Source organism: Anarhichas minor, unplaced genomic scaffold (genome assembly GCF_050575085.1).
Source record: "Anarhichas minor isolate MPS153535 unplaced genomic scaffold, ASM5057508v1 ptg000074l, whole genome shotgun sequence".
NCBI classification, from domain to species: Eukaryota; Metazoa; Chordata; class Actinopteri; order Perciformes; family Anarhichadidae; genus Anarhichas; species Anarhichas minor.
Window position 1 is genome coordinate 1,419,257 of NW_027466520.1, and position 13,642 is coordinate 1,432,898.

General features: G+C 37.6%; 2 protein-coding genes across 5 annotated transcripts in view; one reads left to right on the forward strand and one right to left on the reverse strand.

Annotated features, from left to right (window-relative positions):
* The window catches only part of drosha (drosha ribonuclease III), a 75,409-nt gene extending 74,079 nt beyond the window's left edge, over window positions 1-1,330 (forward strand). For all 4 annotated transcript variants that reach the window (XM_076080807.1, XM_076080803.1, XM_076080806.1 and 1 more), the window contains exon 32: window positions 686-1,330. In XM_076080807.1, the coding sequence (XP_075936922.1) occupies window positions 686-816 (131 nt within the window). In that variant the 3' untranslated portion in view covers window positions 817-1,330. The remainder of the gene's footprint in view (window positions 1-685) is intronic.
* A 738-nt stretch (window positions 1,331-2,068) lies between these two features.
* Window positions 2,069-13,642, reverse strand: part of LOC142937735 (cadherin-6-like) — a 37,610-nt gene continuing 26,036 nt past the window's right edge. The window contains exons 8-11 of the mRNA XM_076080808.1: window positions 12,231-12,352; window positions 11,096-11,213; window positions 10,590-10,841; window positions 2,069-4,868 (exon numbers count right to left, since the gene is read on the reverse strand). Of these exons, the coding sequence (XP_075936923.1) occupies window positions 4,366-4,868; window positions 10,590-10,841; window positions 11,096-11,213; window positions 12,231-12,352 (995 nt within the window). The 3' untranslated portion in view covers window positions 2,069-4,365. The remainder of the gene's footprint in view (window positions 4,869-10,589; window positions 10,842-11,095; window positions 11,214-12,230; window positions 12,353-13,642) is intronic.

Sequence of the window (13,642 nt, forward strand, 5' to 3'; positions counted from 1 at the left end):
ATATACATATATATATATATATATATATATATGTATATATATGTATATATATATATATATATATATATATATGTATATATATGTATATATATGTATACATATATATATATATATATATATATATATATATATATATATATATATATATATATATATATATATATATATATGTATATATATATATATGTATATGTATATGTATATATATGTATACATATATATATATATATATATATATATATATATATATGTATATATATGTTAACACCCCATCAGCAGCTCGCATCTGATTCTGTTTTCTTTCCTCACGACACCATCTTACTGCAGATCTCATTTAGAAGTGTTCACTTGTAATTATGTTATCAGATCTCACAGTCATTGTGCTGAAACCAAACAGGGCCTGTCCTTGTTACTTCATCATTATTAATGAAATAACAACATGAGGGCATTTTAATCACAATGCTGCCTGCGACATTCTCGCTCGTTTGACCCGAGTGACGACGTGACACTTGCGGTGAAAACTATAGTGTGTGCAGTTTGAGCCCTACATTGCTGTCCTCGCCCAGTTGGAGACTGACCTTGTCTCTTCACACCCCTGCCTCTTTGTCTCTCTCTCTCTCTCTCTTTATCTGTTCTCCTTGGTCGACTTCTCTCTGTTTCCCCGCTCTGCCTCTCCCTGTACCAGATAACTTCCCACAGATGGCTCATCAGAAGCGCTTCATCGAGCGGAAATACAGACAGGAGCTGAAGGAGATGAGACGAGAGCGGGAGCGGCAGGAGAAGGAGACCGACGAGCCGGAGGAATGCAGGAAGTGACGGCGCCCTTTTTTTATTTCTTGGAGGCGGCCAATCACGAGCCGCGTCCGCACCGAGGAGATCCGACTGCAAAATGTGGCGAGAGTTGGTCCAACACAGGTGCCGCTAGTCGGTCGTGGAGCTGTGATAGTTTAGCAATGATGGTTGACTCTTCCCAAAGTTCTGGATGGGAACAGGTGAGCATTAGTCGGGTCGCTTTGACTCTTAACCCGGAGATTTAGGGCAGAATTTGTTTTGTTTTTATCCTCGATTGTCAACATGAAAGCAAAGAGAATCAGAAATGAAGCGAGAGGCCGTCATGTTTTATGCTGTTTAGTACTGTAGCACTGGCCTTATGCTGTCTTATGTTCATGTTTGTTGTAATCTTTAAAATATTGAGTTGACTTTTAAATCCAAAACCACAGCAGGAGCTCACGTTACTGACACACGCCAAACAAATAAACATGTTTTTAAAAGTATGAAATGAATAAACATTCAAATATAAGACTGTAAATAAAGTTTTCAGTGTCGGAAATCCGTTTGTTTTTTTGCATTTGTTGTAATCTGTTCCAGCGCTCTAAGAGGCCTAATCTAGAATAAAAGGGTTGAGTCAATTATATTCAATCACCACAATGTCACCATCTGTCTCACATCTGCCACTCATCCTCTAATAATCAAAATGTGATTTCTTTAGGTTTTTTTTTAACCTCTCTCCAAATCCGATTGGCTGTCTGACAGATCTTAATTATAGATTGTCTAATTAACAATTTCCTCAGCTCGGTAGCCTCTGGATCCAGCTATTTAACAGCGGCCGTTATATGAATTTCTATCTGACGCGTCGAGTCTTTTGTGCCGATGATTTATTGCAGATAATCCATAAATACCTGTGAGGACGGTACGTTTCAGCCTGTGGCTGCTATCACCAGTCAGATAAAAGTTAAATTATCCTCCACAAGCAGAAGTATATAAACCTGTCAAATTATTAAACCTCCACTTAATGTTTTTATCTTGGAAGAATACCTCACAAAGATTGATTTTTAAAGATATTTAATTGTGTCATATAAATATTCAGTACAAAATATCACGTTTTACAAAGCAGCTTGATGGATGGCCCCTTACACTACCACAACCTCTCAAACTGTTTCTACGTTGACAAAACGCCACTGCTCAACCACATCGTCACCAACATCATGTACCGTAGTAGAGGCGAGCCCCGAGGCCGACCGCGTCTACACATCAACAACCACAGAGCTACTGTATCTGGAGGAAGAGGAAAAACTGAACCGAAGTGTACGTTACGATGTGCACCGTCTTCTGTTCTCTGAGCTGAGCTCGGAGGCAAATGCACTCTCCACAGGACAACATAAGCACGTCTCCGTGATGGCGATATGCTGACACCTCGTATGAAGACAGAGAAATAGTGAAGACTGGAGGAGGAAATGCTCTCGGTGAGTACTGCTGTCACGTCGATTTCCATTCAAGAGCTCACGTCGTACCTCGAGGCAGAGAAAGCAGTTTTCTTGGGAGTGAAGGGTTTCTAAACCCATTAAACGCTTATCACAGCAACAGGCTGAAATGGCCACTTACAATGGGAGGTTGCTCCAGGAGCGAGCTAATAACAAAGCCACCGTAGCCGAGCAGAAGGATTATCCAGCCGCCGTGTTATTGTTTAGTGTGCCGCGTCGATGTCGAGCCCGATTCAATGTACAGAGAGAACCTGTGCCACTGTGGCGTTTATTACTCTTTCAAATGTCAGCCTTTCCTTAAGTGAGGGCAGAGCTTGTTTAAGCTCTTCTAATCGGCCTTATCAACCAGCCCACTTTATTCTCACACTGTGTTTTCATAGTTGAAGTAATTTGATAATATTGTCTCGTGTTTTTACTTTTCTTTTAAATGAAGCGTCGTGTGTTCTGGCTGCAGGACAATGTGTTGACCTTCTCTCGGAGCCGAGGACGCCCCTCTGGGTGCAAGAGCCTCATTGGACACCACTCAAAGGTCAGGTGGCCCTTGATAAACCCCTTTATGGAAAAAGGCTGTTCGTCCCCCAGGAAATCAGTCCGGTGAACACCGGCTTCATGTTCAACACTACATACAGCAGCACGGAGCAGCGTTCACAGGTCGTTTAAAGGAAAATACTGGTGGTGTTTTGGCACATTTCCACCAACTGCTATGTTACATTATTATACATTCAGGGCAGAGCCCCTCTCAGGACACGTGTAAGAAAAACTCTTATTATACATTTCTTTTCTGGATGCTGTGGGTAATGTGGTACATTGAAATGGTTATTTAGAAGAATCTGACCCCCAAACAACACAAATCTTAGACATCCGGCCTTTTCTCTTGGTGTAGATTTGTCTTTAGGATTTAAGGCAACTTATTTGATTGACACCATAGACTCTGAAGTATAACAGCTGAACATATGGACAGAGTCAAAGTTTAAACGTGTATAATTCCCAATCATAATCATTGTTCCTGCTCGGGACATTGATTCAGATGCTACTTTTCATGTTTCTCTTCATCACCTGAACAGAAGAAAATCAAATAGCACGATGAATTTTAATGGTAACTGTCCACGAGCTCTTTCATCTCCAATTTTATGCCGTAGTTTCAAGCTCACTGGGAGTTAATGGGACTTTGACTTACAGCATGCTGTACAGAGAGAATCATTTACTGAGAAAAGTCCAACAAGACCAGCATTTTCCTCTTAACTGAGCCTGGTGCATCTTTATCAATGTATTTTAGAAAATCACTTTTTTCGTGTACTTCATTTTTCAGCCAGAGAGTTGGCTGCAAAGAGAAGAAATGATTCTGAAGACATTCGGCTCAAGAAGGAAGTATTTGGTATTTGGCTCACCTCACAGCGAACGCTCAAAGCAGGACGGAGATGAGAATCAGATCCTATAAAACATGACTAACTGGTGTGTTTGTGAATGTTTGTTGCGGCCATCAATTCCATATTTTAAAACCACATCTAACACAAATTTGATTCCATCCAATCTTTCTCATCGATGCCAACATTTTGTGGCACTTGTGGCTCGAGTCGTGCTGAAAGAGGGGATCGTTTGGACATTAGAAAAACAAAACCACTGTACAGCGTATTGTATCATATTACCGTACGTACACAAGCAAAGATAGAACTCACAATATGCAGCATGTTGTCCCAGAAACACTGAAGAATACATAGGCATATCTGTTGGTTCACAAAGCTGCTTGTTGAACGTGTCCACCACACGCAGCTTTGGAAAAAACAAACGAAAAAAGAAAGTACCAGTATAGATATATTTGGGCCTCATGTGCACCCCATATACACAAAAACAGTCTTGACACAAAGTCTCTTTTCACTGCACCCTGGCAAAAACGCAACTAACACTGATTGGACACACAAAGCCTACGTCTGGTCACCGGAGGGACAACGGTGAGCGGTGGCGGTGAAAGAGCACGTGGACAAGCGGTGCTTGTTTTTCGGTCCTTTCGCCATTTTTCTCGCCACACGTGCACCACAATTGCCCGAAAGGTTTTTAAGGAGTTTCATTTCACTTTTCCTCTCCTCGTCTGTGTGCCAGGCTCTCGTTAGGAATCCCTGTCGCTGTCGTCGCCCCCGTACATGTCCGCCAGTTTCTTAAATCGGGGTCCCCACTCGCTTAGGTAGTTGTAGTCCTGGTCGCCATCGGTGGTCACCGACTCGAGTGAGCTAAGGGACTCGGCCACGGAGCCGTTTCCCTCGTAGGCGTAGGTGGCCAGGGAGTCGTAAGGCGGCGCCGTTGGGTCGTTGTCGTTGTCCTGGAGCCTCTGGTTGATGAAGTCTCTCACGTCCCCGTTATTGTCCCGGATCGGGGGCAGCACGGGCCGTCGAACCGCAGGGTAGAAGGTTTCAGGGACGATGTCCCTCCGTTGCTTGCTCTCCTCAATGGCCTCCGGGTTGCGCAGCGTGCCGATATCAAAGGCCTGAGTGTCCTCCTCTCCACCCCCTTCATCGTTGTAGCTGACGACGTTGTCTCTCACATCCTCTTTGGAGATGATCAGAGGCTCCTTCTTCCTCTGTCTCCGCAGGGCAGCAAACAGCACCACGATCACTACAGGCAGAACAAAAAAAACAGAAAATAAGTAAGACTTTGGTGACTTTTGCTGATGTTTCTTTGCTCCCTCTTCTTTTTCAGAAGGCCAGTGACCGTCCAGGGGGATTTGTTGATGTTGCACAAGTGTTCACTGATGTTGTCTGACTTTGTAGAAACAAGCTCAGCTACCACAAGGATGCATTATGCATTTTCTGTCCTCAGGGCCACTGCTGCTTGAGATCACAAAAGAATGCAGTTTAAGAAAAAATACATTGTATGCTAGAAACACAACTTTATGTAGCATTACAGCACTTGAGCTATGGCACAATTCAATTTTGGTATACAATTTGGCACCAATTGAATTCCAGAACAAGAGTGAAGCTCAAACACATTTAGCACAAATGCACCGACTCTCTCGCTGCTTGAAAAGGGTCATAGTTGAAAAATGTCTAAAAGAAGTCACGCTATAGTATGTAGAAAAATGTAAGAACAAAAGTCAAGTGCCACATTTTTTTTAAAGTCATAGTATAGCATGTTGAAAAAAATCATGAAAAAGTATATGAAAATAAAATGTATGTAATAGTATCGCTGTCACAACCCTCTTCGCCCTGGCTACCTTTTACTAGGTTTGTGTATTGTGACTTTCTTTGTAGGCTCCACATGGGCGTGGCAGAGGATCATCAACACCTTCGCTCTGTGCTGTGTTCCCGTGCTCTACACAAAACCCTCCTGGCTTTCTCCTCCCCGAGTTACCCGTTTGTTTTGTTTTTTGGTTGACGCTTTGGCTATTTTTGAGATACATTGCACTTGCACAATTTTCCACAAATGCACCCACTTAGAGTGCAGAAAGTTTCTAATTACACATGCCACTGTATGTTCAAGTTTTTCACTCATGCTATTCCTTCAAACAATAAAATTATTAAAAGGCTAGGTTGTGTGTCTGCCTCTTTTGTCAGGGCTGGGCAGCCCAGTTTGTGACAGTGCCATAATAGTATAGTCTGGGATTATAAAAAGTCAAAAAAGTCATAGTATAGCATGTTGAAAAAAGTCATAGTATAGCATGTCGAAAAAAGTCATAAAAAAGTCATAGTATAGCATGTTGAAAAAAGTCATAAAAAAGTCATAGTATAGCATATCGAAAAATGTCAAAAAAAAGTCATAGTATAGCATATCGAAAAAAGTCAGAGTATAGCATGTTGAAAAAAGTCATAAAAAAGTCATGGTATAGCATATCGAAAAAAGTCATAGTATAGCATGTTGAAAAAAGTCATAAAAAAGTCATGGTATAGCATATCGAAAAAAGTCATAGTATAGCATGTTGAAAAAAGTCATAGTATAGCATGTTGAAAAAAGTCATAGTATAGCATGTTGAAAAAAGTCATAGTATAGCATGTCGAAAAAAGTCATAAAAAAGTCATAGTATAGCATATCGAAAAAAGTCATAGTATAGCATATCGAAAAAAATCATGGTATAGCATGTCGAAAAAAGTCATAGTATAGCATGTCGAAAAAAGTCATGGTATAGCATGTCGAAAAAAGTCATAGTATAGCATGTCGAAAAAAGTCAAAAAAAAGTCATAGTATAGCATATCGAAAAAAGTCATAGTATAGCATGTTGAAAAAAGTCATAAAAAAGTCATAGTATAGCATGTTGAAAAAAGTCATAGTATAGCATGTTGAAAAAAGTCATAAAAAAGACATGGTATAGCATGTCGAAAAAAGTCATAGTATAGCATGTCAAAAAAAGTCATAGTATAGCATATCGAAAAAAGTCATAGTATAGCATGTTGAAAAAAGTCATAAAAAAAGGCATAGTATAGCATGTCAAAAAAAGTCATAGTATAGCATATCGAAAAAAGTCATAGTATAGCATGTTGAAAAAAGTCATAAAAAAAGTCATAGTATAGCATGTCAAAAAAAGTCATAGTATAGCATATCGAAAAAAGTCATAGTATAGTATGTTGAAAAAAGTCATAAAAAAGTCATAGTATAGCATGTTGAAAAAAGTCATAAAAAAGTCATAGTATAGCATGTTGAAAAAAGTCATAAAAAGTCATGGTATAGCATATCTAAAAAAGTCATAGTATAGCATGTTGAAAAAAGTCATAAAAAAGTCATAGTATAGCATGTTGAAAAAAGTCATGAAAAAGTCATGGTATAGCATATTGAAAAAAGTCATAAAAAAGTCATAGTATAGCATATCGAAAAAAGTCATTAAAAGTCATAGTATAGCATGTTGAAAAAAGTCATAGTATAGCATGTCGAAAAAAGTCATAAAAAAGTCATAGTATAGCATGTTGAAAAAAGTCATAAAAAAGTCATGGTATAGCATATCGAAAAAAGTCATAGTATAGCATGTTGAAAAAAGTCAGAGTATAGCATGTTGAAAAAAGTCATAGTATAGCATGTTGAAAAAAGTCATAGTATAGCATGTCGAAAAAAGTCATAGTATAGCATGTTGAAAAAAGTCAGAGTATAGCATGTTGAAAAAAGTCATAGTATAGCATGTTGAAAAAAGTCATAGTATAGCATGTCGAAAAAAGTCATAAAAAAGTCATAGTATAGCATATCGAAAAAAGTCATAAAAAAGTCATAGTATAGCATGTCGAAAAAAGTCATAGTATAGCATGTCGAAAAATGTCAAAAAAAGTCATAGTATAGCATGTTGAAAAAAGTCATAAAAAAGTCATAGTATAGCATGTTGAAAAAAGTCATAAAAAAGTCATAGTATAGCATGTTGAAAAAAGTCATAAAAAAGTCATAGTATAGCATGTTGAAAAAAGTCATAAAAAAGTCATAGTATAGCATGTTGAAAAAAGTCATAAAAAAGTCATAGTATAGCATGTCGAAAAAAGTCATAGTATAGCATGTTAAAAAATGTCATAAAAAAGTCATAGTATAGCATATCGAAAAAAGTCATAGTATAGCATGTTGAAAAAAGTCATAGTATAGCATGTCGAAAAATGTCAAAAAAAAGTCATAGTATAGCATATCGAAAAAAGTCATAGTATAGCATGTTGAAAAAAGTCATAGTATAGCATGTTGAAAAAAGTCATAGTATAGCATGTTGAAAAAAGTCATAGTATAGCATGTTGAAAAAAGTCATAGTATAGCATGTTGAAAAAAGTCATAGTATAGCATGTTGAAAAAAGTCATAGTATAGCATGTTGAAAAAAGTCATAGTATAGCATGTTGAAAAAAGTCATAGTATAGCATGTCGAAAAAAGTCATAGTATAGCATGTTGAAAAAAGTCATAAAAAAGTCATAGTATAGCATGTTGAAAAAAGTCATAAAAAAGTCATAGTATAGCATGTCGAAAAAAGTCATAAAAAAGTCATAGTATAGCATGTTGAAAAAAGTCATAGTATAGCATGTCGAAAAAAGTCATAAAAAAGTCATAGTATAGCATGTTGAAAAAAGTCATAAAAAAGTCATGGTATAGCATGTCGAAAAAAGTCATAAAAAAGTCATAGTATAGCATGTTGAAAAAAGTCATAAAAAAGTCATAGTATAGCATGTTGAAAAAAGTCATAAAAAAGTCATAGTATAGCATGTTGAAAAAAGTCATAGTATAGCATGTCGAAAAAAGTCATAGTATAGCATGTTGAAAAAAGTCAAAAAAGTCATAGTATAGCATGTTGAAAAAAGTCATAGTATAGCATGTTGAAAAAAGTCAAAAAATATCATAGTATAGCATGTTGAAAAAAGTCATAAAAAAGTCATAGTATAGCATGTTGAAAAAAGTCATAGTATAGCATGTTGAAAAAAGTCATAAAAAAGTCATAGTATAGCATGTCGAAAAAAGTCATAAAAAAGTCATAGTATAGCATGTTGAAAAAAGTCATAGTATAGCATGTCGAAAAAAGTCATAAAAAAGTCATAGTATAGCATGTTGAAAAAAGTCATAAAAAAGTCATGGTATAGCATGTCGAAAAAAGTCATAAAAAAGTCATAGTATAGCATGTTGAAAAAAGTCATAAAAAAGTCATAGTATAGCATGTTGAAAAAAGTCATAGTATAGCATGTCGAAAAAAGTCATAAAAAAGTCATAGTATAGCATGTTGAAAAAAGTCATAGTATAGCATGTCGAAAAAAGTCATAGTATAGCATGTTGAAAAAAGTCAAAAAAGTCATAGTATAGCATGTTGAAAAAAGTCATAGTATAGCATGTTGAAAAAAGTCAAAAAATATCATAGTATAGCATGTTGAAAAAAGTCATAAAAAAATCATAGTATAGCATGTTGAAAAAAGTCAAAAAAAAAGTCATAGTATAGCATGTTGAAAAAAGTCATAGTATAGCATGTTGAAAAAAGTCATAAAAAAGTCATAGTATAGCATGTCGAAAAAAGTCATAGTATAGCATATCGAAAAAAGTCATAGTATAGCATGTTGAAAAATGTCATAAAAAAGTCATAGTATAGCATGTTGAAAAAAGTCATAGTATAGCATGTTGAAAAAAGTCATAGTATAGCATGTTGAAAAAAGTCATAGTATAGCATGTTGAAAAAAGTCATAGTATAGCATGTTGAAAAAAGTCATAGTATAGCATGTTGAAAAAAGTCATAGTATAGCATGTCGAAAAAAGTCATAGTATAGCATGTTGAAAAAAGTCATAAAAAAGTCATAGTATAGCATGTTGAAAAAAGTCATAGTATAGCATGTTGAAAAAAGTCATAAAAAAGTCATAGTATAGCATGTCGAAAAAAGTCATAAAAAAGTCATAGTATAGCATGTCGAAAAAAGTCATAAAAAAGTCATAGTATAGCATGTTGAAAAAAGTCATAGTATAGCATGTCGAAAAAAGTCATAAAAAAGTCATAGTATAGCATGTTGAAAAAAGTCATAAAAAAGTCATAGTATAGCATGTTGAAAAAAGTCATAAAAAAGTCATAGTATAGCATGTTGAAAAAAGTCATAGTATAGCATGTTGAAAAAAGTCAAAAAAGTCATAGTATAGCATGTTGAAAAAAGTCATAGTATAGCATGTTGAAAAAAGTCAAAAAATATCATAGTATAGCATGTTGAAAAAAGTCATAAAAAAATCATAGTATAGCATGTTGAAAAAAGTCAAAAAAAAAGTCATAGTATAGCATGTTGAAAAAAGTCATAGTATAGCATATCGGAGAAAAAGTCTGAAAAAGTGATACGACAGGGTTTATAATATTAGCACCGTGTATAATAGGTGATGTATCCGAGTGATCCTTTTGAAGCTGACCTAGCCTCTGTCGGACTAAGTCAACATCATATCATTCAGTATTTCTATGTTCATCAAGATGCAGAAGCCTTACTGCATGGCTTGCATCCTAATGGTCAGTGAAAAGATGACTATTGGAGCAAATTTGAATGTGGTTTGAAAACTCTCTGGCCCTGAAGCCAGTTTTGTAACACATTGGATTTGGGCCATGGTGCACAATTTTTTTTGATTCATCAGTAATTGAATTCAAGCCTTACTCACAGACATAAATTCCTCATAAGTGCTATTTCTGTTTTATCCTAGAGCGGACGGTTTCTCAATATTCTGATATGATTGAGGTTGAAATCAACTATGTGTGATGAGGAACCAGAGACCACCGAAACATTTCTGTCTTGTTCGGACTGAGCAGGAGTCTTGTGTAAAGTGTGCACTTGTCCTTTTCATCCTTAAGATGAAAGATCTGGCTAAATAAAGCTCAGATTGAAAAACAAATGTCAGATAGGTTACGTTGCAGCTGGTTGCTCCTCATGCAGTCTGTACTCACTGAGCAGAATGATGACACAAAGCAAAATGGCCACCAGGGCCCCCGTGCTGAGTCCCGCCCTCGCTGTGAGTGCCTCGGCATTGCACAGCTTCATGTTGCCCTCGCGGTCGCAGGTGCACACTCTGATGGTCAGCGTGTTGGTGCTGCTTTGCATCGGGTACTCTCCGTCGGAAATGACCACCGGCACGTGGTAGATGCTCTTCTGCAGGCTGTTGTAGCTGTTCCTCCGTGTTAGGATCCAGGCCGTGTTGTCTGAAAAGAACAGGATGTCCGGTTACTATGCAGCAATCAATAACCTGAATTAATATTTCAATAAACTCTACGAGAAATGTAATTTGGTTTGTGAATGTGCTTTTAGTGCTGCGAGATGAAAAAACCCTATAAAATCAAATCATGTGCACTCGATGTGGTTACGTTCAACAGAAGGTAGAAGTGCCTTATGGGAACATTATACAAAAGATTGAAGTAAATGAAATAACCACAAGCATCAGCTGCGAGTGTATCACCTTTGTTATCGCGGACGGAGAAGTTGGCCTTCCCAGCAGCCTCCTGCGCGAGACTGAAGAAGAATCGCTGTCCTCCGAGCGGAGTGTCGGGATCTGTGGCGCTCACGGTTTGTATCCTCTGGAATAAGAGACGGTCGGGTAAGCAACACAATAAACACAACGGGCTGTGTGTCAGGCCTGCTCCGGATCTCTACGTTCTCACAGCATGTTGCCATTATGGCCAACGCCAGCTGTAGTCCGTCTAATTAACAAAGATACTAAGCGTGTTAGAGGCTTGTGCTTCATGTTAACATCCGCTGTTCATTCTGGTTGAAGGCGTAAATCGGTCTTTGGGGAATTCATAAAGACAAACAGTGAGTGGCAAGCTAACACATAACGAACCTGAGAGATTCCCTGAAGCATGTCACTGCACCATGTGTACTTTTACTTTTGGTGCTTTAAGTATATTTTGATGTTAAACTTGTCATATAGTATTTATTCGCTGTTGTATTGCTGCTTCTACTTCAGTAAATGAAAGGAGTGCTTCTTCCACCACTGCAGCTGAGGTCCAATGTCTAAGAGATAACATCACATGTAGCCTTTTTTTAAACGTGGTTTCAACATATAATTCTTAGTACAAGTCAAACAAGTCAGAGCTCGGGTCATCACGCTTCCCATGAGCACAGCAACATTTGATTCAGACCCAAGTGTGAACACAACATATGTGGTGCAATTTACAAGTGGTACTGAAACTGAAGACTCGGAGTGTCAAAGTTGATGTGTATTGCGTTGCAGCAGTTTTGGGTTTCCAACAAGGATTGGCAGCAGCACAACTGAGAAGACTCACGATTGTGATCTGTGAGTATTACAGATATAAACAGTCTATAAAGCAGCCGTTTCCTTTTGACCTGCAGATGTGTTCTTCACTCTTTTTGGAGGAACAATCTGTTCTGAAAACTGTATTTATTTAGATGTACGTGAGCTTAATGCTAAAAAGAAGAGTCCCCAGATGTATTCGTTATCCTCTCCATCTACTGTAGAACTTCTTAAAAGCTTCAAACACACATGCTGTCTGATGTCTGCTAATGCTAATTACATGCTGAGCAGGAAGTGGAGATGAGACCATGACTACGGCTTTGTGCTCGGTCACACCGACCTGATTAGCCTTAGCATTCTCGCACACAAACGTCTCGTAACTGGTGGCAAACGTTGGAGCGTTGTCGTTGACGTCCAGCACCCTGACGTAGACGGGCACGCGGCTGAGCTGGCGCGGGTTGTCTGGGAAACACAAGAGGTGGGAACAGGGAATTATTTCTTTACCGAATAAAACTGAACCACAGCGCATATGAAATGTGTGTGTGTGGCTGTCGCCTGTCTCCATGCACACAGCAATGCCAACGTTGTTAGGCAACGAGGTAATTGTGATATTTATACTGTTATACAAAGTATATGCATCGAGTAGATGACATAAAGTAATACATTTAAGGTGTATACAACTTGTTTAGTCTCTATTTGTGCTCCACATTACGTATTTTCATGCAAGTATGAAAACTCCACTAGGATTTTGGGAATTCACTGAGACAAACCAGGACGACTGTAAAGTCTCACATTAAAGCCAGAATTCAAATATTGCTATAAAAGTGTGTAAGTAAAAATCATTGAGATGGGCTGTGTAAACAAATAGCTTGGATGAAAAAATTCAGCATAATATTGCATATTCAATAAACAGAGATATCTCCTGAGTATATGAGCATATTTGCTTTGCATAGTTGCGTTCAAGCTGTGAGGAAAACTCAATGTACTTGTGTACTTTTATTGTGAAGCTCTCCTTGACACTTAATTGAGTTTATTACCTTTTCTAATTCCTTTTCTAATTCTTATTTTTATACTATTCCTTATTGCACACCAGATTTATTTACACATATTGAGCATATTAAAAAGGACAAATATTATAGTTATCAGTTTATATTTTGCTTTTCTTCTGATCTGTGTTGAGGTACTGTCAGTTAAACTCATCATTTCCTGCCGATGTTTCACATTAAAAGTCAAGTAGAGGGGAGGGATTATAGTGTTTCAGCTACTGGAAACATGTTCCTGTGCAAGAAGTGTGGAGTCACTGACATTAAGATAACAATGACACTCAATACTTCCTGTATACCTTTCACATTAAAAGCCTTCCAGCAGCTCAAAGGGCATAGTACCGTCCCTTTCCATGTTGGCTTTTAATGCGAGTCTGCAGGAAGTGCTGTGTAATTGATAGTAATGCCAAGTCAGGGCAAGTAAAACATATTAGTGAAAGAGAAAAAGTCAGAGCAGCAGACCGGTGAGTACAACATGACTTTGCTGTTGCACCAAACTACAGGACATTACAAGTACACATGAAGGAAGTGTTAAAAATTAGGATTAAAAGCCGATTTAATTTTTGTCTTTTTTGGGGGGTTTACGATATTTGAGTCCTACACAGGGAGGGAAAACAAAACACCAGCCAATACTGGGTGAACTGGCAGATCTGGGTGACTTTTCTAGTACTCTACAAAACCTGGCGAGAATGTATTCCAAAAATCCAAT